The 25,781-nt window shown below is 41.9% G+C and overlaps 1 protein-coding gene and 1 long non-coding RNA gene across 3 annotated transcripts in view; one reads left to right on the forward strand and one right to left on the reverse strand.

The window, feature by feature from the left end:
* Nucleotides 1-405: 405 nt before the first annotated feature.
* LOC128805456 (uncharacterized) lies at nt 406-16,480 on the reverse strand. 2 transcript variants are annotated; one of them, XR_008436448.1, is made up of 3 exons: nt 16,353-16,480; nt 1,097-1,175; nt 406-664 (listed from the first exon to the last, which is right to left on the reverse strand). It is a non-coding gene; the product is annotated as an uncharacterized LOC128805456 (long non-coding RNA). The 2 variants fall into 2 exon arrangements; XR_008436447.1 differs by lacking the exon at nt 16,353-16,480 and adding an exon at nt 3,064-3,133.
* Nucleotides 16,136-25,781, forward strand: part of MTR (5-methyltetrahydrofolate-homocysteine methyltransferase) — a 50,521-nt gene continuing 40,875 nt past the window's right edge. Inside the window, exons 1-4 of the mRNA XM_053974164.1 lie at nt 16,136-16,209; nt 21,761-21,972; nt 24,436-24,525; nt 25,325-25,394. Coding sequence (XP_053830139.1) covers nt 16,188-16,209; nt 21,761-21,972; nt 24,436-24,525; nt 25,325-25,394 — 394 coding nt within the window. The 5' untranslated portion in view covers nt 16,136-16,187. The remainder of the gene's footprint in view (nt 16,210-21,760; nt 21,973-24,435; nt 24,526-25,324; nt 25,395-25,781) is intronic.

The following is a 25,781-nucleotide window of genomic DNA, read 5'->3' on the forward strand; positions in this document are numbered from 1 at the left end:
TATAACTGTGGAATTAGGGACCCAGCCACCTACTTTCACTGAAAGTCCTTTATTATTCCCAACAAAAGAACATTTATGTGCAGACAACTAAACCTTGAGCCAGTACTAGGACTGCCACTTGTTCCCCTCATTAATTAAGGCAGCTATATTAAACAATAAACCAAGTCTTTTCCATATATGAGCTTGACTAGGATTTCATATTCTAATCTTCGAAAGAAATTCCTCTGCTAATTTGCTAGGTTTTGGGAAATTTCATTAGTATTTGTAATACTGCTTTTCACAATTTTGTTTATCAGCATATTGCTTTAATTACTTGGAAATCAAATATTTTGGATGAACGTCCTGAGACAATAAATGTCCTGAGGCTATTTTAACCCCCATCCATCATCTACTTGCACCTGGCTGTTCTGTTTCAAAACCTGGCTGTTTTATTTGGCCCCAACATATGGAAACTTTCTTCCTTTCAGGATTTCTGTTAATACTTTGAGTGAAAAATGACGTTGAGCGCTGTCCTCGGGAGGAGTGGTTATCCTGTGTGCTCTCCTGAGCTGGAGCCTGCCAGCTGCATAAGGGATACTTGTGGCAGAAGCCCAGGTATAGAACAGCTCTTTTGGCTCAGACACTGAAGGTCCTGTTTCAGGTTTCAGCTGGTCTGTTGCTAAGACTGAAAGACAAGAAATGTTTGCACAAGCTGCCAGCAAGTCTGGCCTTGATTTGAATGGAACTGTCCATACAGGCACAGCAAATTCTTATAATTAAAAAAAAGGCACCACAGAAAAGCAAAGAATGGCTGTATCAAACATCTTGTTCAGACTTGTATCCTAGCTCCGACCATTATGAACTGCAGGAATAATTGAAAAGTCGGTAAAGGAGATGGTAAGTGGTCATGTGTGACCAAAAGAATCTCCAAGCTGACAGTAATTTGTGGATCACAAACTTGTAGAACTCTGCACACTGATGCCAAAAATTTAGTCTGCTTTTCTGCCGAAGTAATATATCTGCTTTGAGAACTCCTTCTGTATTCCTTTCAGTAGGACCTACTGCATCTATAAACCCTCCACTAGCCTATTGGATATGCTTGAAAAAAAAGACTTACTTTTCATTCCTTTATCTTTTACAAGCTGTTTCCCAAAGTCTTTTTGGTTGCTCTGGTTATCTCTTTATCTTCTGGTAACCTACTAGAATTAATACAGATGTGATTTCAGCTTTCTAATTAAATGTTTGCAAAACGCAGGCAACCCAAGAGAGAGGAAATGTTACCTTCCAGGAAACAAACCCCAGTAACAGTTGTGAGAAACTCTTTAGCAAACCTATTTAAATGAAAATCAGACACCCAGTAATGTTTGGGGGGTACCCAGGTGAGTGTGATGAACACATATAGCAGATGTGATGCAGTCGAACACCACATCCCTGACATCTTGTCTATTGCTGCTGTCATTAAACCAAAGGTACAGGATCTAACATTGGGTGGTCTTGCTGTTATTTGTGCAGTGTCTTGGGACAACACTCCATGGCAGCTCTAACTTTTACCTTCATTATTTACCAGTGGAAGGTGACAAGGCCTGATTTGCCACATCAAGCTGGCAAACACCTGTACTGTCCAGCAAACAGTTTTGGCACTTAGAAATAATAACTATCTCATTATCTGAAGAGACTTTTGGGTCACTTCATGGGCTTGAAATGTCAGTTTTTTAATATGTAAATAAAATGTACAAGTATTATTACAATCTTAAGCCGTTGAATTACATTCAATTTTTTCCCATTTTTCATTTTAATATAGCTGCATATGCAGTTGTAAGAAGCAGAAATTATGCTTGTGGCAAAAAGAAAAATGTAAACTTTATATAAAAAAGACAATACATTTTTAACATTTTTCATTCTTCTTAACAAACAATACATGTCTGCCAGTTGCCTAAACTTAAGAAGACTTGTCCCAACAGCCCTACAAACGAAATGTTTTGATTATGGTTGTGCAAACACCTTCCATCCATCAAAAATTAATAACTAGCTTTTTCATTTTCTTTCAGCATGAAAAACCAAAACCATTCAATTATGACCCCACATGACTGCCCCAACACTCTCACTCTTCTGGGAGCTTAAGCAGATTTTCTGTACGACTCATTGTTTCTTCAAGCCAGACACTGAACCCAAATGGCCTGGCTGGCCTTATTTGCAAGGGACAACTGGAACAGCTATAGTGAAATGAACATTCTGCTTTTGGAATAGCTTTTGGAATAAGGCAACATCGTGATCAGGGTCACTATCCCTTCTTGTAGTGGGGGCCTTAACTCAAGTGCTGCTCTGCAGACAGGACTGCCTTTAGCAATCCTGGTCATTAATTTGCGTTTTCTGAGGAGGCACCTCCCTTCCTGCCAGCATTACTGTCTCTTGGCAGATCACTTTCCCTTCTAACTCAGACACCAGCCTCTGTCTGCCACAGCCCTCTTCCCGCTTTTCACAACTGTGCCTTAGAGCTTAAATGTTTTTGACTGGAGATGTTGACTCAAATCTAGTTTAATGATGTCAAGGCTTCCTTGAAATGGATTTTAAAGGGAGACACTTTATTTCTGCTTGATCAGAATGCAGTTATTCTTGATCTGTACTAAAGCAATAGAGTGTTCTTCCCTTTGTTTTTATTTAATATCTTTAGCTTTACCTGCTACACCTAAAGTACTTATTAGACCCTTCAATAGACAGGAATGATAGTATGCTCTCCAGTCATCAGGTCTATATGGAAAGATGTTTGTGTACTACATGAAAATTTAAGATATAAACCACAGATTATTCCACTAGCACCTGCTGGCATCAAAGTCCATGTGCTTGCAGTGAGGTTTTGCTTTACATAGTAAAGAGGGGATGGGAGGCTTAAGTGTGATTAACCAACACCCCAGCCTCTACCCTCTTCATATCCTTCTGGAGGCTTTGCCAGCTCCCAATGTACCTGTCCTATCTGCACGTGGGAGAGCAAATAGGAGAGAAGGGAAGGATAATACACGGTATTTGCATATGCCAGAATATACAGGGAGACTCGGATCTACTTTCTTTTGCAGGTCTTGATGTTACCTCCAAGCTCAAGTCATTGACAGTGACTCTACTACATGAGGGGTTGTACAAAGACCGCTTTCCTGATCCTGGAAAATATACAAGGAAAATGCTAACATGATGTAGCAATGCTAATAGAGACTTCTGAGGGATTGTCAGCAGATCTTAGATTGCCTAACACATTTTAGGCTTAACAAATGTTAAGGCCCAAAGTGAAGTCCTTTCGTTTGCAAGGCAAAAAAAGAGACGCCAAAGGAAAAGAAAAACTCAAAGGGAATTATTGCAGACCACAGGCTAACAAAAGAAACTTTTCACTTCTATGTTGAGAACTTGCCAAAGAGTAAGACCTGACAGGTATCAGTAAGCAACAGGATAGAAATACTTGGCCTTAGGATGACAAAGTACACTCTGGGCATTTTTTTAAATGTTCATGTGTATTACTGATAACTAAAGAAAGACTGCCCTAGAGCAGTGTTCCATGCTGTTGCTGGTGTAAGAGGCTGTGTCTTCCTCACAATTTTATTTCTGAAGCTTAGGTAAGATTTAGAACCAACATCACCTCTGAAATGTTTCTTCATTTCTTCATTCATACACAAGACTTTCGGCATGAAGGTTCTTTTTTGTCTGATAATTCTATATTGTTGTGCCATTTGCATTTGTTTTTTAGTCATACTATCTCCAGCAAAATAAACTTTCTAGAAGGGTTTATATTTCTGGAAGAGGTCCCTTAAACTTATTTTCTACCTCATGTCTGGGACTTAAATCCGTGCTGCTGTTTCCTTGCTCCTGACCTCATCAGCTTCCTTCTCCCCTCTCTGTTTCTGCTCTTCTAGAATGAATTGAATGTATGGGAGGGGATAGCATTGCTCAAATCCCTCTCAAGGTAGGGGAAATGGTGCCTTCCTAGAGAAAGGGTAGGGAAAATGTCCCTGTTAGGTCTGTGCTCATAAGCAGCTTCCACAAAGTTTTGAAACCTAACACGTTAGACTTCAAACCAAACTGAATGAATCATGTGGTTTCAAAGTCCTTTAATGAGAAGAGAACTGCCTATAAAACATGATTTTTAAGAGATTGTTGACAATATACTGGACTGTTTCTCTGAATAAGTTAGAGAAAGCCAAGAAGGGCATTGGTCTTTCAAGGTATTTTACACAGAAAGATTCCCTCTGCCCTTGCAAAAAAATCTTACAAGGTTTGCTATTTAATGAAAGAAAGCAACAGAATTGAGGCTGCTCTCTCCTTGGGATGGAGCCATGCCTGACAGCCGGATGCACTGCTGGAAGCTCTCCAGTGCCACTCACACATCACATGACCTGTGCACGTCCCTTTTCTCTGCCTCATTGTGCTGTGCTTGCACTACCAGGATGCAGATGGTTGGGCTACTTGGCTTTGTTTTCTTATTGTCCACCATTCAAAGCTGCTCAAACCTTTCTATAATCCTCCTCAGTCACCACATTTTCATAGATCTCAAGCTGTGTCCATCACAAACTGATGTGCTTGCCAGGAGAAGTGTAATCCCATTTACAGTGCATAGGCAGCAAAAGTATGCCTAGGGCTTGTGCTCTGACAGTTCCCTTCAGCTCCTGGAGTCTGTATCTCTGAGCTTGTGAATCGACTGGTATGGCCCTTGATGTAAATTAAGGGCCAGGAGACCAGCTCCTTTAAAAAGGCCTTTATTAGGTGATCAGCTCTGGGTGGGGGCCCGAGGGGTCGCGCACACCGTCGCTGCTCCCTTCGGCGACGCAGAGGAGGAGGTGGTGAGTTGTGCTTCACAGCAGAACTGGGGCTTCCGTCCTCGAGGGCGTGCCTAGGAAGACGATTAGTGGCTCGTAGACTAGGGTCCTCATCTCGGTCTGACTACTTTCAGGTGGTGGTGACCTCCAGAACTCGATTGATGGCATGGGAGGACTCTTCCCACTAGGTCTAGTCACTTGGTTCCTCGAATTTCCACGTTAGTTTGGTGTTTTTAGGCCCTTTTGGTGGATTCTGTTCTGCTTCACCTCATTTGCATATTGCCGAGGCTGTTTCTGGCCGCCATTTTGGGAGCAGTGAAGGCAATACCCGAGGGACTGAATGAGGGTAACAATAAAGGGATTTGACAAGGGGTAACAGGGGGGTATTATGCAACACCAGTGAACATAGGGGAGCATATAACAACCAGGGGGGTATTACAACAAGGGTACAGTTGGAAGGGACATGGGGAGACATATAGAAGCAGCAAACAGGGGGGGTGTATTACAACCAGGGCACAACTGGAATGAACGGGGAGAGACCTCCACAGTGGGAGACATAACAAGGGGGGTACAATTGGAATGAACATGGGGGCACAACAAATATGCACTGAATTCATTCATAACAGCCCTGAAAATACCACCAGCCTCTCTTCTGTGATTTTGATGTGGATGCCTGAAAGGTGCATACTTAGAGTTTTAAAAATGCTGCAAAATTTCATAATGAAATAAATATAAAATATTTACAGGCACAAACCTGTAACTAGTTGAAAACAGTTGACACAATTTGCCAGCAGTATGAATAAGCTGTAAGACTATACCCCCTATTGAATTTCCAGTCCTCTTATGCCTGCATTTTAGTTCTTCCAGGCATTTATACACTCTTTCATCAATAAAGATTCTCTAAAGTGATGCAAAAGGTTCTATTCAGTTGACTCTAGTGTGTTTGGTTTTGCTGTCATGTAGACTTCGGGCTTTTTTTTAAATAGTGAAGGCCAAAGTCTATGGTAAATATACAGAATAAAGTTGTTGGTTTAATATCTTTAATAAGCTATTCTGACATTTGGAGTGTGCTTAGAATTGATCTCAAAGCACTCAGCTTTCTTTTGCCTTCAGGTAATATTTTGATCCTGGAAGAAAAATGTTAAGATCATAATTTGTAAGAAAATTAAGATCATAATTTGTTAAGATAATTTGTATTTGGATCACAAAAAAATCACCCTCTAAGTTGTGGGTCTACAAAATTATTAAAAATAAATAGTAATTCTTCAGCTCAGAGGAAATTCTGAAAATAAGAAACAAGGAGTGCAACTTAGTCATACAAAATAGGGCAAGAATCCAGCTGCAGCAAAACAGCACAAGTAGTAACTTCACAGAAGAGAGTGCCACAATCTGTACTCTGAAATCAGATTAATCTGTTTTCCCCTTCAGACTTCTGCATGGAGTTGTGAATGCTTTGCTTGGATATATTTCTCTGAAATGCAACTGTTCTATAGTAACATGAATGATTCTACTGTTCTTGTTTAAATAAGGATTACTTATGTGAAAAACCCATTAGGAACTGCATCCTCAGAAATAAAGGCAGATAATATGGGAATGAGAGTTGTATTTTTTAATTAATATTGTGGAGGTATTTAAAACACAACTCCAAAACCTAAGAGTAGGTTAAAGACCTGTGTTTGATCTTACACATGTGTAAGGTGAGTGTGTTATTTGAATGCATGGGTGTGCAGGTAGACTAACAAGCTGGTGAACAGATCCTTAGCACTGGAAAAATAATCAAAATACGAGGATGGCTTTGTTTGCTTCAAACACTGCCAGGTTTTAAAAGATCTTTTAGTGAGAGTTTATCTGTGTGTGTGGGAGGAGCTGGGGAAACAGTGGTTTGAAAACACCTTCAAATATACTTGGAATAAACACCAGAACTCGATCTGACTTAGAGGGTTTTTTTTTTTATTTCTTTTGCTAAGGATATTAATTTGGATTTAGTCTTGCTACAATTAGGAAGATGCTAGCTTCACTAAACCACCACTTACAACTCCCTTCAGAAACCAGGATTCTCACCATGATGTGTGACTCCATGTCTGTACCTGATGTTTAAATGTGGCTAATTCCCAACAGTGCTAAGGTCAGGTTTCTTACACACAGGAATGATGCTGCCTTTGTGCTCTCCCCTGCTTTACTCACTGCTCTGCAACTCTAAGCTGCTTCTGATATTGCTCTAAATGTATTAAAGGGAACAGTATTTTGACAGGCTAATTTAGCAAAATAAGAACAATGCTCCGTAAGACAAAAAAAACCCCAAAAACCCCCCAAAAAACAAAACAAAACAAAAACAAACAAACAAAAAAAAGAAAGAAAAACAAAAAAAAAACCCCAAAAAACCACACACAAACAAACAAACAAACAACCACAAAAAAAAAAAAAAAAAAAAAAAAAAAAAAAAAAAAAAAAAAACCCAAAAAAACCCAAACACTTTTCAAGCTTAAAGGCATGTTCACTGCAAATCCTTGAATGTTCCCTCCAAACACACTATGTGTTAGAGCGTCTCAAAGAAATAGTTCAAAAATCTTGGTAATTGCAGGTGTGTGTCAGCCTTGGGATAGGTTACACGCATCAAGATTCCCAGCCCTGTGCAATACTGTCAGCATTGAAACTAAACCAAGAAAAGGGACATGAGATTCTCTAACACTGCAAAACACATTAAGGCTGAAGTTTTGTGTTGTTACTTCTTTGTTGCATGAATGCCACCTGTACCACTCATCCACTCATTCCTCTTCCCTTCACCCTCTGAAGTGCTCTTTCATTTGTTTGTACAACTCCAGTTTTTCAAGCAGATTGAACACAGTCTGAGGCTGGAGGGTTGTTGCCCTTTCTTCCTGCTGCTGTTCCTACATCAGCCCTGGAGATCATTCCGCTGCAGATGAATTGGATCAGAGATCAAAATAACTGATAACTGACTTTTAAAGAACTGTGTTCCAGAGCTTGCACCTGCATGAATAAAAGGATGGAAACAGGAGGATGGCACAGGGTGGAATTTGGGACTAACCTTTCACAGCATCAGTCAAACTGGCTCAATTCGATTGCGAAACTGCAAAGGAACTGGGATATGTGAAATGATCCTTTTCAAAAGCACCTTCAAATCTGCAGCTTTTTTTTTTTTCCCACTGACCTACTTTGCAGCAGTTACACAAACAACTGCATCAGCACATGCGAGGATGTGCTGAGCTGTGTTACAAAGATCTGTTGCCACAAAGCAACTGTGTAGACAGTGAGCTTTGTAACCTGCACTGCTGCCAGAGGAAATTTTCAGTGTTATGTGACATGACAAAAAGGTTGGAAGCTGTCAAAAAGTCAAGCAAGGAAATGCACCCTCTAAAACAAGCAGTTTTCAAAGCATTGCCCATCTCTGTAATATATGCAAATTGTATGATTAGGGATCAAACTAGGCAATCATTAGGAATACCTAATTTCTGCTTCTGTTTAGTGTATTCCACTTATGTTGTTGGGTTTTTAAAGAGTATGGGTTTCCTGACAATCACATCATGCACTGGAATTTTGGGTCACATTTTCACACTAGGAGCTCAGGCTGACCACTGCAATAGTTCGCTGACAGGTAAGATTTGCTCTCCAACATCTCCTGTCATTCAAAACTGGAGCATGGAAGGCCTCTGCAACTGAAGTTGGACTGTTACCTAGTTGATTTGTGGGCTGCCAGCATTTTTTCTGAAAATGAATGTGATATATATATTATTTAAACATAAGGTTAATTTTATATAGATAGATAGATAGATAGATAGACTTGATTTACTATTGACCAAAAGTGACAGTTGATTATGAAAGTTCCTACATCACACTGGACTCAAAGGAGTTTGTAATCACTGTTTCTGTGTCTCAAAAGAAAATTCAAAAGTGAATATTTAGCTTTCACGAATTGCCTACACTAGTGGCTTTTAACTCATTTTGAGTCCCTTAAAGTCTTTTCAGGGAAAATGCAGAAGCCATTCTTAAGTAGCAACCCACAGCCTGAGCTGATAGAAGGCTTTATGTTGCTGCACACAGCTGAGGCCCAGGCACCTAAAGGAGGGAAGCCACCTCAGTTTGTTCCTGTTAACACAGAACCAGTGGTCCCCGCATCTTCATCTGCAGCATCTGCTTTGCTTGCTTAACTTATTGCAACATGCAGGCTGTTATAAATGAAAAATGATCCAGCCGAATTAAAAAAATAAAAAGAATTTATTTTAGCAATACAGATATAACTTAGCCAGCCACAAGGAAAAGGACAGTGCCGAGCCCGGGATCGGCACTGGGTGCGAGACAAAGATGTCAGCCTCAGCAGAGGTTTTCCTCTATGCTCCCACCGCACCATCCTGGTACAAGTGATTTTTATAGGGAAAATTTTGCCTGAAGCCAGGATTTCGGCATTCAGTCCTTTGTTTCATTCAAAGTCCCATAAATTGATGAGATTTCCTTCTCGGTAACAAGGCAGAACAATTCGAAGTCCGGTGTCGGTGTCGGTGAAACTCTGATGAAACTTACGGGAACACGGTATTCACATGTATTGGCCCAGGGGGATGTTCCTGATGTCCATCTCGGGTCGTTCACGCGATGATCAGCGCCTGGGTGTCTCCATATCGCCTCAGATAAGGCCCATCTCCTGGCGAGCCACATCCTTTTGCTTGTAAATCGGGTTTCAACACACACCTGGTTTTGCCTGAGAAGGGGGGGCTTCTAATGCCAAAGGGTACATTCTAACAACTATTTAACATTATATATATATATCATGCAAAAAAATGGCGCAAATTATACCTGTTACATATAACAAGGCATTTTACAGCAAAAAGCTGACAAGTGGCTGACAGACGCTAGGCTTCTGAAATACGAAGCAATTTTAATTCATTCTCACGACTTGGAGCTAAAAACCACCCCGGCACAAAACCCGGCCCAATTCCTATTTGGGGATGCTCCAGGTGATCTGTCTCATGATTGTGTTGAGATGGTGCAGCTACAAACCAAAATAAGACCGGATTTAGTGGAAGAAGAGCTCGAGGAGGGGGAAAAATGGTTTGTGGACGGTTCTGCAAGGGTAATAGAAGGCAAAAGAAAGTTGGGATATGCGGTCATTGATGGGCAAACGGGAAAAGTGATAGAGTCCGGACCCCTGAATGCAGGATGGTTGGCTCAAGCCTGTGAGCTATATGCTGTATACAGGGCATTGCTGGGACTTGAAGGGAAAAAGGGGATGATTTTCACTGATTCCAAATACGCATTTGGGTTAGTACATACCTTTGGGAAAATTTGGGAAGAAAGTGGACTGCTAAATACCCGGGGAAAGGGGCTAATTCATGAAGAAATAATTAAACAAATATTAAAAGCTATCAGAGGGCCAAAGGCAGTTGCTGTAGTCAATGTAAAAGGACACCAAGCTGGGATGCACTTCCGAACTCGGGGGAACAACTTAGCCGACAAAGAGGCAAAAAGTGCAGCTTTGTTAAAGGTAAGTATCCTGGAGGTTGAAAGGGAGGAAACCCAGGAACCGTCCCCCCAACCCTCCAAAAAGGAGATAGAGGATTATCAGAAGATTGGGGGGCATCTGGAAGGAGGTAAGTGGAAGTTGCCAGACGGGAGGGAATTATTATCGAAAGAATACACTAGGAAGATTCTAAGGAGATTACACCAACAAACACACTGGGGGGGCCCAAGCACTAGCCGAGCAATTCCTGAGATTCTTTGGCTGTAAAGGGATATATGAACTGGCTAAGCAAGAGGTACAGGGGTGCATAATCTGCAAAAAAATAAATAGGGCAAACTCCCGGAAACTAACACTGGGGAGTCGCCCAGCAGCTTATCAACCTTTTGAAAGAATCCAGGTAGATTTCACTGATCTACCTAAGGTCGGGAGATACAAATTTTTACTAGTCATAGTAGACGAACTAACCCACTGGGTGGAGGCTTTTCCAAGCTCCAGGGCTACAGCCCAGACAGTATCAAAGTTCTTATTGGAGGAAATTATACCTCAATACGGTTTAGCAAGCTACATTGATTCGGACCAAGGAACACGTTTTACTTCAAAAATTATTAAGCAATTGGCAGATACCTTAGGTATCAGATGGGATTATCACACCCCGTGGCACCCTCAGAGTTCTGGGCAAGTGGAAAGGATGAATCAAACATTAAAGGCCCAACTAGCCAAACTAATGTTAGAAACAAAAATGTCATGGATAAAATGTCTCCCATTGGCCTTATTAAACATAAGAACTATGCCTCATTCCGAAACAGGGCTTTCACCTTTTGAAATGTTATATGGGATGCCTTATACTCATGGTATGCCTGTAGGGCATCCGAAATTAGAGGATGGGCAAATACAACCATACCTGATAACATTAAATAAGAATCTCGATGAATTGCGAAAGCAGGGTGTAATCATGCAGCACAGCCCCCTTGGCTTCTCGATACATAAGAAACAGCCTGGGGACAGGGTTCTCATAAAAACATGGAAGGAAGTTCCACTATCCTCTCATTGGGAGGGACCCTATATCGTCCTTTTAACTACAGACACTGCTATTCGCACCGCAGAGAAGGGGTGGACACACGCATCGAGGGTGAAGAAAATTGACCTTCAGGACTGAGCCCCGGAGTGGAAAGTCACCTCCTCCCCTGGAGATTTGAAGATAACTTTGCGCCGGCCTAGTAAATGACCGAGAGTAACTTGGTCAGATGTTCTGCACCAGATTGTAACTGTTACCCCTTTTGCATATTTCATTTGCGAATACTGTTATAAGAAGTGGGTTGTTCATTGTCAGAGAGGAATAAGACCTAGTGGGCTGTGTGCAGTGATTTAAACAAGAACAAAACCTCACTAGCCATTTTTCTGGTATTGGCCACCAGGCTGAGACTGACTCAATTGGATTCAATAATTTAGTTTCGTCTATATCAGAACGGATTGAGGGGGAAATTACAAACAAAAGCTAAAATCATTACTGTTGAGTGCCGTAGGTTGAACAAGGTACCCTGCAGTGCAGATCCTGTTGAATTACGCTGGTGAGGCACCTTTAAGCGAAGGTATGCAGCTCGGTCTTGGTACGAAACCACTGACGAAGATTCCTGCTGCCAAGAAGATGGTCTACCCCGCCGCTGGAGGCACCCCAGTGGGCGCAGGGAACGGCAGAGGAATCCTAGCAGTGGGAGTAATCCTGACGAGCCTGAGTCTAGCCACGTGCCTCAGTAACCTTCCTAACCCTGAAACAGGGGAATCCAGTGGCAGGTACCCAGGAGGTCCAGTGCCCCTGACCCCATGGAACTGCAGTAAGGGTAAGCCTAATAAACCTTGTTCTAAAATTAACACTCAACAGGGGGCATATAAATTCAAGGAAAAATTAAAATACCTCGAAAATGGACAGTCAGCACATAAATTGCACCGAAGGAGCCCAGGGGAAATTTCCATCCCAGCCTGTAGCAAATGTAATCGTACTGTACGGATTGGTGGAAAGCAAGAGTCAGTTTTTGTTGCTTACTTTCAAGGTAATTCACTGTGTTATAACCCCGATGAACTAGGTATGTGTGTGATGGGGGGTAAAACCTACTGGGTGGGAAATAACCTGAAGTATGAAAATATGATACCTCTAAAAACTGAGCCAATTATCCTGGACCTTTTAGAGGACCAGGACAATAGGGTTTGTTTACAGTATGACAAGATATTCTGCTTCACAAAGGACAAAGAGGGAATGGACCCAGAAAATAGGATGAAACAGGTAATGCAAGAGATAAAAAGACAGGAGGCTGAAATGAGAAAAAAGAGGGTGGAGCAGGAAAGGTTGAAAACTCTAAGTGAGCAATATGACCAATTGGAAAAACAATACACAAAATGGGGATTACCTGCTTCAGATCAGAATCTATTTGTGGATCTGATGCAGGAAATTGCCACGGAACTAGAGTTGTCGAATTGCTGGATCTGTGGGGGGCTAAAATCTGCTGAGAAATGGCCTTGGAAGGGTGAGGGGTTGACTCCTGAACAATTACTGAAGTGGAAGGCCGACTGGACCCCCAAAATAATTCAAAGACCAGAGGGGTGGGTGTTAGATAAACGGGTAATTGGAACTTTCTGTCTCAGCAGAGAAGGTAGAGAATACTCAGAAGTTGTAGGCTACACTCCATGCATATCCACTTTAACCATTAACTCTACCAGCAAAATTAAGACCTGGCAGCCCGAAAACCCTACTGGGTATTGGAGCCAGGAGAAAAAGGATAAGTGCGAATGGAGTGATAAAATCGGGTTTTGCTGGAACAAAAGCCCTGGAGCCAACCCAAACCAGTCAATCAGCGAGTTAAGTAAGTACTGGGATGAACCAGAGAACATAAGGAATAGATGGAAAGCACCAAATGGGTTGTACTGGATCTGTGGGAAAAAGGCCTACAGCGAGTTACCTCAACGCTGGAAGGGATCCTGCATGGTAGGACTAATCAGACCTGTTTTCTTCACTTTACCCAGGTCAGAAAGCAACTCACTGGGGGACCCCTTGTATGAATCTCTACATCGGGAGAGGAGAAGCTTAAAGGAAAAATTCCCTCTCATTGGTGGGGGACAAACTCGGGGGGAAGACGAATGGCCCGCTGAAAGAATTATTGAATACTATGGTCCAGCAACGTGGGCACAGGATGGGTCATGGGGATATAGGACCCCCATCTATTTGCTGAACCGCTTAATAAGACTGCAGGCTGTGGTAGAGATCGTATCCAATCACACCTCAGATGCCCTCGAATTATTATCCAAGCAACACTCTCAGATGAGGGCCTTTGTATACCAAAACAGGATAGCCCTCGATTACTTACTAGCCAAGGAAGGGGGTGTCTGTGGGAAATTTAATGAATCTCAGTGTTGTGTGGAGATAGATGATTATGGGGAGACTATTAGAGACCTGGCCACAAAGATTAAACGAGTAGCCCACGTCCCGGTACAAAAGTGGAATTCCCTGCTCCAGTCATCGTGGTGGGACCATTTGTTCGACGGGACCTGGTGGAAAAAGGTAATTTTCTTCATTTCATGCTCGGTGGCAGGGGTCATATTCCTACCCTGTCTCATCCCCTGTTTCATAAGGCTCATACACTCAGTAGTACAGGGGATGCAGATGGCAGCATTACCCACAGATCCAGAATCTGCTCTAGGAAAAATGAACCAGGTATCAAAACTGATGACACTAGAAGAGGAGACACCACATAGCAGGGCAGCTGAAGCCCTAGCCAGATTCGAAAAACGAATAAAAGGAAGAGAACAGGCACACAAATACTGCCACGAAATTCCGGGAGGGGACTTGAACATGGGGAAGTAAGAAAAAATATATATATATCAAACTCGTTGTGGGCTCTGTAACCGTAAGATAAAATAAAATAAAAACTATAGAAACTAGTAGAACTAATAAGTAGGGCACAAATTAATGGGTGAATATAAAAGGTGGGGCATTGTTATATGTAACAGGTATAATTCACGCCATTTTTTTGCATGAAATATATAATATTAAATAGTTGTTAGAATGTATCCTTTGGCATTAGAAGCCCCCCCTTCTCAGGCAAAACCAGGTGTGTGTTGAAACCCGATTTACAAGCAAAAGGATGTGGCTCGCCAGGAGATGGGCCTTATCTGAGGCGATATGGAGACACCCAGGCGCTGATCATCGCGTGAACGACCCGAGATGGACATCAGGAACATCCCCCTGGGCCCAATACATGTGAATACCGTGTTCCCGTAAATTTCATCAGAGTTTCACCGACACCGGACTTTGAATTGTTCTGCCTTGCTGCCGAGAAGGAAATCTCATCAACTTATGGGACTCTGAATGAAACAAAGAACTGGATGCCGAAATCCTGGCTTCAGGCAAAATTTTCCCTATAAAACTTGTACCAGGATGGTGCGGTGGGAGCATAGAGGAAAACCTCTGCTGAGGCTGATCTCTGTGTCTCGCACCCAGCGCCGATCCCAGGCTTGGCACTGTCCTTTTCCTTGTGGCTGGCTGAGTTAGATCTCTATTGCTAAAATAAATTCTTTTTATTCTTTTAATTTGGCTGGATCATTTTTCATTTATAACAAAGCCCAAACAGGAAGGGCTGGTCAATGATCCATTTTACAGGCTTCTTTTCATATTTTCACCATTGAACCTGTTTAGATGACAATGCTCCCCCATGCTTATAATTGGCACTTGAATTCCTAACATGAAATGAGAGGACCAGTTATTCTGTTGAGCTACTCCAACTCTTGGCACCACATTCTATACACAGCGTGGTGATTGCAGTATTGTTCTGCAATTATTTCTTTCTTTTAGAAGGTGAGTCCTCATATAAGCAGTTGAAAGGGTGTACCACCAGAAGTGAAACTCTTGTGTCAAAATATGTCACATTTTGTGATAGGTTAGAGAAGACTCTTTGTTCATCAAGACAGAAAGGAGAAGCCTTGTGTAGATAACAGAAAATCAAAGGAGAAGCCTTGTGTAAGATAACAGAGAGCCAAAGGAGAAGCCTTGTGTAGATAACAGAAAACTGCCAGACAGAAACTAGCTAATATGTTGATTACTTAAGCTAGTTGTGTAATTAGAATTTAGGTGCATATAACATATAACCTTATATGGAAAAGACCATTACAGGGCCGTGGACTTTCACCAAGGAAGAAGAGAGGAGCCTTCGTCAAACGACCACCAGAGAGTAGAAGACGACCCCCTAGCAACAGAGGGCGCAAGCGCAGAGTACACCCAGAGATAACGCGGACACAGAAGAAAAAGAGTATAAAAAGCCTGTGGGAAGGGGGAAACGGGGTGAGCCGTAGGCGGAGCAGAGACTCCCCGGCTGCACCCAGCACTGTTTGCTTGCCATCGCTTGCTGTAATAAATAAATTTCTGATTGACTCTTGAAAGGCTGAACAAATTATTTGCCTCTATTTATAACACATTTCATTTTGTGTTTTTCCTTTGCAAGTAAACTGTGACTTAAATTTGATTTGAGTATAATCTTGCTTCCAGGTTTATGACAGTACATCACTAGCATGTCTTACACGCCTCAACACTGCATTTGTCTCTAATTGCAGCCCATTTGTCACTTGAGTTTGAAAGAATCATCCCCCTATACCACATCCCGTCCCGCTTCTCCCCGCGATGAGAAAACTCAATTTTACTAAACCCTGCCTGGCTCTAAGATAATCCCTCCCCCCGGGGCATTTAACGTTAGGTAAGTTAGTTCGAAGGCCGAGCTGTCGCCTGGGTCTGTGTGTCTGTCTGGGTCTGTTCGTCTGTCCATCTGTCTGCCAAAGACAGACGATTCCCACTCCCCCCAGGCCAAGGGCAGCACGCGCTGCCTGCACGCGCTCGGGGCGGAGCTTGCGCGTCACGGGCAGCGCGCGGGCTCCCGGCCGCGGGCGGTGACGTCTCGGCAGCAATGGCGCCCACGGGGCCGCCGGGTAACGGCCGCGAGCGCCGGACGGCGCGGGGGGACCGTGGCGGGGGTGGCCGGGCGGGCTGTGAGGGGGCGGCGGCCGCGCCCTCTCTTCAGATTCCCTGGTCGTGCCAGGGAGGGCTTGGTGCAGGCAGGGGCGGAACTTACGCAGCACGTGTAACTTCTTTGCAGAAGCCGCGTGTGGCCTGTCAGTGAGTGAGTGAGTGAGTGAGTGAAAGAAAGGAAGGAAGGAAGGAAGAGTGAATGAGGGCGCTTTTTGGTGCCGGCCCCTTGGAGCAGCTGCATCCTGCCAGGGAGGGGCTGGGAGGGACCTCCAGGGTACCCACACCGACCCGTCCAGCGACACAGTTATGCTCGGTGGGAGGGGCTGGTTGTGCTCGAGATCCCTGGGGCTCTGAGTCAGAAGTGCCATTTCACGCGTTAAATAGAAGTCGTTGCATGGGGAGGACAAGTAAAATTGCAGCTCCTAATTGGCGTTGGTGCTTTAAAATGGACTGGTCTGTCAGTGGCTGCTTTCCGTGGTGCTGCGGCCAGCAGAGATCCTAAGCACTTCCCCTTTTACTACTCGTGAGCGAGTGCTGAGCCTGTGCTTCAGCTCGGGCTTGCATCCCCCGGCATGTGAAAACAGGCCTGCAGTCCCGCTCGGCACCGACTCTGAAGCCAGCTTCTGTGGCCTGAGATTTCTTCAGGTTCCTCTGGCAAAGAGGATGTTGACGTGACGTGAACTGCCCTGCCCTGCCCTTTCTCCCGTGCCACTTGGGGTCCAAGCCGTGGGCTAGCGACTGCCCTGCTGCAGAACCGAGTGGGTTTGGAAATGGAAAGTGTGAAGGTGTTGTGGCAGCAGCTTGAGAAGTGGTGGCAGTGGGACAGAAGTTCTGCATAGACAGAAGCACAGATTGTGTGACAGGTATTTGTGGAGCCCCAGTGAGTGGGCAGGAGGCAGTAGGTGGTGGTGTGTCCCTCTGGCAGCGAGGCAAAGGACCTGGGTTCGGGAGTGCATTATGGAGAAGCTGAGCACAATGTTTCCCCCTAGCCTTTGAGGGGCAGGGCATCCCACAAAGTGAGGCCATGCAGGTCTGTTTTCTTGTGAGTCCTGCCTATAATGAATATGTGTTGTGGACAATTTAATGTCAGAAGATAAACAATTGTGGTTATAACACAGCTTTCTAAATGTGGGATTTGCATGTTTAGCTTGCGACAGTGGGCACAGCTAACAAGAAGCTGCTATTCTGAAAATTCAGTGACTTTTGTAGTGGTTGTTTGCCTCTCAAACTAACTTTGTAATTGCATTGGGTACATAAGGATCTTGTCTGTCTATTATGTAAGAACTGAATGGTTCATAAGGCAGGTGCCAACATGGGAATATTAGCAAGGTGCACATAGGTTCCCAAGGTGAAGTGGTAAGAGCCAATACTTCTCTCTTTGGATAGGTTGGGTAGCAAATAATGTAGGAACAGGGTGCTGCTGCTCACTGTTGCAGAGAACCTGTGTAGCATCTGTTGCTACAGTTCATGAAGCTCTTATTGTTGCTAGTGGGCATTCAGTTGAAAACAATTTAATTAACTGAGTAGCAAATAATGCTGAGGTTATCATGAGCTGTCTGTGGCACGCTGATAGCAAGAGCATCCTTTCTAGGTACTAATACTGTAAATTCTGCATGCTGCACAGTCATTTTTTGAATGATGGGGAGACTTGTGCTTGGAGCTGTTGGGGGGAATGCTGATTTGTTGAATTTGGATGTGCAAATATGGAGAGGCCCTGTTTCCAGTGAAAAGAGGAGCTGGTCAACCTAGGAAGCAGCGGGTCCTGTAAGTGCCTGTGTAGTTCCTCTGCTTGTGTTCTGGCACATGAATGTGATGAAAATACTTTAATACTGTCACAGTTGGCTTGGTCCTTTATAAAGGCTTTGGAAACAACTTTTAATCCTTTATTCCTTTCCAAGTACTTGTATACCAGACTATTTCATACTAAAAATAAATTTGTGATGGAAGTGCATCAGTAATAAAAAACAATACCTTTTGAGAAGCATTGCAGGCATCACAAAAGTTTGGTTTAGAGCAAATTGCAATCTTTGAAGTCCTCTTTCTTGTGGAAAACACACATCCCTTCAATTCTGCACAAATGGCCTGTATGTGATTGGATTGGGATAAGGAGATGAAGGAACATCATCTTACCTTATACCCTGACTGTTTAGTTGCTTACATTGTGAAAAATGAAAGGTTGCAGTTGGGGGAAGTTTATAATTGTTAGTGAATGACTGTAGGGGTGAACAGCTGCTCTACAAGGAGTATAAGTTCTTGTAACTCAGATCATTTCTCTGTTGCAGACAAGTAATTCCCTTGTTCATATGATTTCAAGACTGTTTACCTTGGGGAAGTGAAGTTGGGTATTAGGATTTTTTATTTTGCATTCTGTATCCCACTGACTTTTAAGCCAGTGCTGTTATTTTTGTTCATTTGGATTGGTCTTCTAAACTAGTTCTAGCCCTGCAACACTCTGTGGTAATGGGCTTTATGTTTTAAGTTTCAGTGGAGTGTAAAATCAAGGTTATTGGTCCTGGGTCCTGTTACCACTGCTGGTTTCCTTCTATTTCTGTTATAGCTATAGAAGCAGTTTATTTTCCTGGACACTTCTGAATGGAAAAGGATATCCATTTCCCAAAGCTCACCAGTAACCTTTATTAAACAAAATTTTCACCAGCTCCTGGCTGAGCAGAAGTAAGAGTAGGATACGTAAGCAAAATCAACAAAAAAGAAAAGACTGACCTGATTTTTCCCTGCTTAGGAATTTATCCAAACATTTTTTAATTTTATTCTGTAATATTCTGCACCCTTTTAGTGCTGGAGAGGGGAATTGCATGAGCTAAATGCTAAATTAAGATTATGGTACTTCTTAGTAGAACTGACTCCCAGCTTCCTCCCTGCTTTTGTTCCAAGGACAGAGTTCAGCACTTCTAGCGTGGCTTTTTGAATCAATCTTTTTTTATTTCTGGAGTGTTTTGGACCCGTCTGCAGACTTTGTTTTCAACTTGAAGTTGCATCATCAATATGCCAGGGCATGACTTCAAGTAGTGCATGCTCCTATGGAAGAAGAGTCAGTTGTTATCCATAGCAAGGACAAGTAAATTGGGTTTTGGTGGGCTTGGAGCTGTTGCATCCCTCTGTAAAGCACTGATGGCCACTCTCATGATTCTCACCCTATTTCCTGCAGCTTTTTGAGATGCTGCTGAAGAAGCACAGATTTTGAAAACTTCAGAGTAAGGCTCTTGCAGCAATGAGGCAGGGATCCACTGTGCTTCTATGAGCAGAAAACCATAGATTGCTCATTGCTTCTGTTCAGTGAGGCAAGCAGTAGAGAAAGCAAGATGGACCAGGTGAGGTGCAGGATTACAAACAAAGCGTAAATCTTTGCTTCCCAGCGTGGATGAGGCTCCTTAAAGCACCAGTGAGCTTCAGTGCCTGTGTGTGTCACTGGGCTGTGGCTCTTGGAAGCACATGAGTTACACTCCATTGGCAATCTGCACTGCAGACCTACTTTCAGATACAGTTTTTCGTGTCTTGCTTCTAAAAGCCTTTAGCTCAAGGATTGATTTTATTTTCATGAATAATTTGATGGTTTAATGTGAGTAGATTTAAGCTCTTATGTAAGAACCTGCTGAGCCTGCCTGTGTGGTGTTAAAACTTCCAACTTGAAGCAAGGGTGGCTTACTTTGTGTTGTTTTAATCTGCCTTCAAATGCTTCATAATTGTCAGAGAGCACATTTTCTTTGACTTCTCGTCATGCTGAGCCTACTTCTGATTTAGGGCTGTTTTTCCAGAGTGTTGGTATAAACGTAACCTTGCAACGCTTTCCTCACAGCCTCAGCTTCTCTCCAGCACATTGATTTTTTAACAGTACTGATGTTAAAACAGAAGATGCATTGCACAAATGCAGAAGGAAAAAAGTCAAATCACTTAGCAGTTGCCAGTGATTTCTAAGTACCATTGCGTGTAATAGTAAGTTAAGTTTTAATGAGACATGAGGATGTTTTTGTATCTTGGAAATCATTCTTTTTTTTACAAGGGCTTTGATGATAGTTCATAACCTAAATGCAAAACAAGTCTTTTAGAGTGAGATGAAGCTGAATGAACAAAACAGGTGAGGAATAGCACATCATTCACATGTTTGTGAAACATCAGTGGGGTCCTACCCTTGTAGTTTGGATTTTTAGTAAAGAGGTTGTTTGATTATTTTGCTATATGTACAATCTTATCAATGCCTGTAAGTATCTAAAGGAGGAGTACCAGAAGGATGGATCCAAGCACTTCTCAATGGTGCCAACCAACTGGAGAAGAGGCAATGGGCAGAAACTGATGCACAGGAAGTTCCACTTGAATATGAGGAAGAGCTTCTTCACTGTGAGGGTGACCAAGCACTGGAACAGGTTGTCCAGAGAGGTTGTGGAGTCTCCCTCACTGGAGATATTTAAGAACTGCCTGGTCTCAATCCTGTGCCATGTGCTCTAGGATGACCCTGCCTGATCAGGGAGGCTGGGACAGATGATCCCCTGTGGTTCCTTCTAACCTGACTCATTCTGTGATTCTGTATGTGTGTTTGCGTTCTGAAATGATTCTGTGTATGTTCTAAAGGGAAAAAGTAGAATTACTTTAGTGATGGTCTTGGAGGTTTTATTGGAGTTTGGTGGGTTTTTTTGGTTTGGGTTTTTTGTTTGTTTGTTTTCTTAATGCCTCAGATTAAGCTTTTTGTTAATATTTGGGATGGCTGTGTTTGGGATCTTGAAGAAGTACTTCATCTTCATTTCTAATGATGGTGCTGAAATGTCTATAGTATTTTGTTTCAATCATGGTTAGATTTACCCTGCTCAGTGTCTTATAATTAACTGTGTGATTTGCCCTATCTATTTTCTTCTGGCATTACTGCAGAGGAAAAGAGTATCTTGTTACTTTAGTGCAAAAGAAAGTAAAGCCTGATATTATCTGTTGGCATATGTTGGTGTTTGTCAAGTTGTTATTTACTACTGTAATCCTAAGGGAATTTACGACTCAGTTGAAAAATTGTTTTTGTTTGCTCAGTTTATTTCTCTTTATCATTACAATATAGGCAATTAGAGTAGATGTGGGTATTTGTTTTTTTAATGATGTTCACTAATTTCCACTTTGTGCTTGTGTACCACTTACAGTGTGGTGTCTGGTATCAAGACATTGCTGCTCAAGCATTGCTGGGGTAAAAGTTATCACACTTTTCAGTTTTGGAAACGAGTTTATGTAGAGATTTTCATGTATGCCCTTGAACTTCTGTTATTTTTTTCTGTGGTTGACTATGCGTGGGTGACTGTCCTTAGGTAAAGGACGAATTGAGCCTAATTGTACTTAGGTAGATGCAGCTGTTACCTTACATCAGGTGATTGGAACTGCAGGTGAAGTAAGCCAGTTAGTGTCTGATTTCAGTAGAGGATTAGTTACTTTATTCTTGAATGGGAAGAGCTCAGGTTGGCCATGTGTATAGATAGGGAATTTCAGAATGACTTAAATATTGGGTTTATCTTTTTCCAGCAGATCCCCAGAAAAGTGTGGAAGATGAAATTGAATCTATTCTGCAGGAGCGGATAATGGTTTTGGATGGGGGCATGGGGACCATGATCCAGCAACATGCACTGACAGAAGAGGATTTCCGAGGGCATGAATTTAAAGATCATTCCAAGCCTTTGAAAGGCAATAATGACCTTCTGAGTATAACTCAGCCTGATATTATCTGTGACATACACAAGGTAGGTGGTTCTGGTTTCTGTCTCTTGACAAGAAAAAGAGGGAGAACTTGCTCTCTGCGCTCTCCTTTTCCGTACTACCGGCTCCTGGCTCTCCACTGTCTTTTCGGGATAGGGAAGAGAGTGCTAGGTAGCCATGTGAAAAAGAATGAGCAGATTTGACTCTTCTGGTTGTGTGAGCACAGCATTTTTGTCTTGATTCCTGATGTCACCCAGGCAGTGCTATTTTTAAATCCCTTTTTGACTTTATGTCCCTGATGTATTTCTATTAATTGTAGATTCTGTTTTATTTAATTTTTATTTTCTCTTTTTATTCTCAGCTAGCACTAGAAATGCATCTAAGTAGGACATACCTGAATTCTAGATGTGTTTCTATAATTGTGTGTTAAAGAGCTGTTAAATGTGGCAGCCTGAAGCAGGCTGTGTAGTTAATGAGCATATGAGCTTCCTAATGAGTGTATGTGCTTCCACAGTCTTGTTTTTTCCCTAGAATATTAATGTGTGTCCCAGAGAATAAAACAGTCTAATTTGCTGATGATTAGGAATTTGCAAACAGATTTCATTGTTTTCCTGTTTTCAATTAGACTTTAAAAAACAACATCCTAACTCTTGTATTTATTGAGCTGCATGTATTCATAGGTCTTACTGTAAAAATTGGAATGCTTGAACAGTGTTGCAGTTGTTCAACCTCACATCTCTTGTGGGCTTTTCCAATTATTTATTGACAAAATCTGTATTTCATTGATGAGAATCATATTTGGCTTATGTTAGTTAAACTTGGAAGGTGATCTGTATTTTTAATGAAGTTTTAACTGCCATTCTTTGGATTTTAAGAATGATGAGCTGGAAGGAATCAGTCTTTGACCTATAAAAATTTCAGAAGGAAGTATTTGTAGATTGAGTTCAACTGAGCAGTAGTGCTCATGAACCTTGGAATTTATAATAATTTGTGGTTTTAATAAGGTAAGCTGCTTTAACAGTTGAATTTGGCAGGTTTAGCAGAGCAATAATGATGTGACTTGAGAATGTATGTATTGACTCAAACCAAGTAACCTGTTGTTATCTCTGTAATGGCCAGTTATAGGTGCTTTAGGAAGAGTGTGATAAAAGAACTGTCTTTTGTGGTCTCCATCCCTGCAGCAACTATTGTTGCTGAGCAAATGGTGGTGACTTCATATTTCAGAGCTACCAGGGGTTATTTCTTCTGAGAACTGGACAGAAGGAGCTTGCAATAATAGATGAAAATATTTCTACAAATAAATATTTTGTTTAGTTTTTGGGCTTTTTTTTTCTTTTTTGTTAATGGCCCAGTGAGTTAGATCTCACAGATATCAGTAGCTTAAAAAGTAAATGTTAGCTGTACCTTGACTGGCAAAGTCAAAGTCAGATTCAAAGGTAAGAGATGTGATGTATTTTCAAAGGCAAAAATTAACTACCTACTTTGAGTATGTTATTTCCTTTTGTGGTGGTAGACAGTAAAGTTGGAGGGCTTTTATATGTTTAACATGTTTCGAGAATTTTCAGAAAATTAATATGTTATTAGTTGACGTGTAAGAACTTACATATTTTCATATATCTATTTGTAGCTCTTTTTGTGTGTTTTTAAGAGGAGTTGAGAGAAAGCATATTTGTTTGCAGCAAAACATGTTTTAAGGCAAATTTATTTTCAGCTGTCATTTGGATCAAGGCTTTATTTGAACTCAATGAGTTCATCTGCTTCTTGTAGGAAAATCTGAGGGGTTTATGTTCAATAGTGGCATCAGTATTTTTGATTAGTTAGCACTTCAAATGTTTTAATTTCCTTGAATATGATCATGCTAGGGTTCAAAGGCATCAAAAAGATGAGTTAGGGAGAAGGGCAAGTAATAGAGGTTATACAAATACAGGCTAGAATCTGCAAAAATGTTTAAGTTTGCAGTGATTTCAGTTTACTTCAGTGGGAATTAGACAACCAAAATGGGGCAGAAGTCTTAAATGTTTTGTGAATCTTAGTCATTAGTTAAACTTTAAATGAGATCTGCACAAAACATAATTCTCCTAAGCTTGTGTTCTGTCCCAGTGTGCTCTTGTGCTGTACAAATCTCTTCAGAACACTTAAATTTTCTAATCTTTTCTGTTTAATCTGGGGCTTTTCTGAGACTGCCCCACAGCAGCCCTTGCTTGCTGAAGGTGATTGGACTGCTTCTGACCATATCCCTGTGCAGAAATCCAGAATGTGCTCCCATGGCAGAGATGACTGTATAAATGTCATGTATTAATATAAAGTGTGGCTGACACTGACATTCTGAAAATTGGTTACATGGAGCACTTCTACTGCTTTGACCCTGTGCTTTTGAATAAAGCCTTTAGAATTTGATCAGCTTTGAATTGGGAAATGATTTGTGACTTTTTGTCAACTGGATGAGTCAAAGTATTTGGGTTACTTGCATTCCATACCTCAGGCTTTGTTTTTTTCATGTCTTGCAGGAGTACTTGCTGTCAGGCGCTGACATCATTGAAACCAACACTTTCAGCAGCACCCGAGTTGCACAGGCTGACTACGGCCTTGAGCATTTGGTAAGAATGTTAAGCTATTTACACATTAAAATATTAATCATGTGCTAACAACCAAGATCATATTAGTCCCAGGATTCATTGGTGTTGTGCTTATTGGCTGCATGCTGCCTCTTGAGCCATGTGATGGGATCATAGCTCCTTTCTGCTGCTGTGGACAATTGCACTTGCTGTGTCACAGAGATAGTGTGCTTCTTGTCGGCAGAGGTACAGGCAATAATAATTAGTCCTAGATTTTGTTTGAGCATTCACAGGATCCCTCAGTTCTGTGAACAGGGATGTTTTGCTTCAGTCCTTCCAACTTACCAATGCCACAATGGAACTGCTTTTTTCTTGGATATTTCTTATGTGTTGTTTGTGCTGGTGTATGTAGAAGTCCTTTCTAGTTTGTGTTTATTGTACCTATTCTTTGTCATGTATTGTTTTGAGAATTTGAGGAAATATATGAAAGTAAATACTCTCCTTGTATAAAAAGTAGACTTAAGAGTAGGCTAATTTTGCCATCGAAGTCCTGTCCTTCAGCTTCTGTTGATCTCAGCAGGATTTATTTACTACCTTAAAGAATGAGATTTTATGAGTAGCAGCAGTAGGCAGGGCGCGTGTGGGACAACACACATAACCGTTGCTGAGATATATCGAGCTGTTCCTTTGAAGCCTTCTGATAGTGCTGATACATACTTGTGTGACTTGGAATCTTCGGAGTGTACTTCAAGCTGCTGGATGCAAGTGTTGTGTTTCTTTGATGATGAGTTACCCTGGACTGAACTAAAGGTTGCTCAGTAATTTTCTGTAATTGTTCCAGGCATATCGATTAAACAGAGTCTCTGCACAGGTGGCCAGAAAAGCAGCAGACACTGTAACTGCTGAGACAGGTTAGTATTATTTTAACTTTTTACTTGTTTGTAGTTTTGACAATGCTGCAATCTTTGAAATGTTGCTAACTAGAGGATCACTTGATGGTTTACATTACGGGGACATAAAATGATGCTGTGCATGTTTGCAAGTTAGGCACTGTAACAGCAATTTCGTACCTCTATTTATAACACACTAATTTCATTATGTTTGAAGGATCTGGTCCTTAAGGTGTTCTTCAGCATAACTGTCTTGTGCCTGCCTGGTGTAGACTGCAAGTGATATGCATCTTCAGATGGGTTTTAGAGAAAATAAATTCAGCAGGGACTGTTAGAAGTTCCTTAGGTTTGTACAGCACAAGTCTTTGTGCTCCAGAACTAGGATAACTGATTGTATGTAAATGTGGA

The sequence above is a fragment of the Vidua macroura genome, chromosome 3 (genome assembly GCF_024509145.1).
Source record: "Vidua macroura isolate BioBank_ID:100142 chromosome 3, ASM2450914v1, whole genome shotgun sequence".
Lineage (NCBI taxonomy): Eukaryota > Metazoa > Chordata > Aves > Passeriformes > Viduidae > Vidua > Vidua macroura.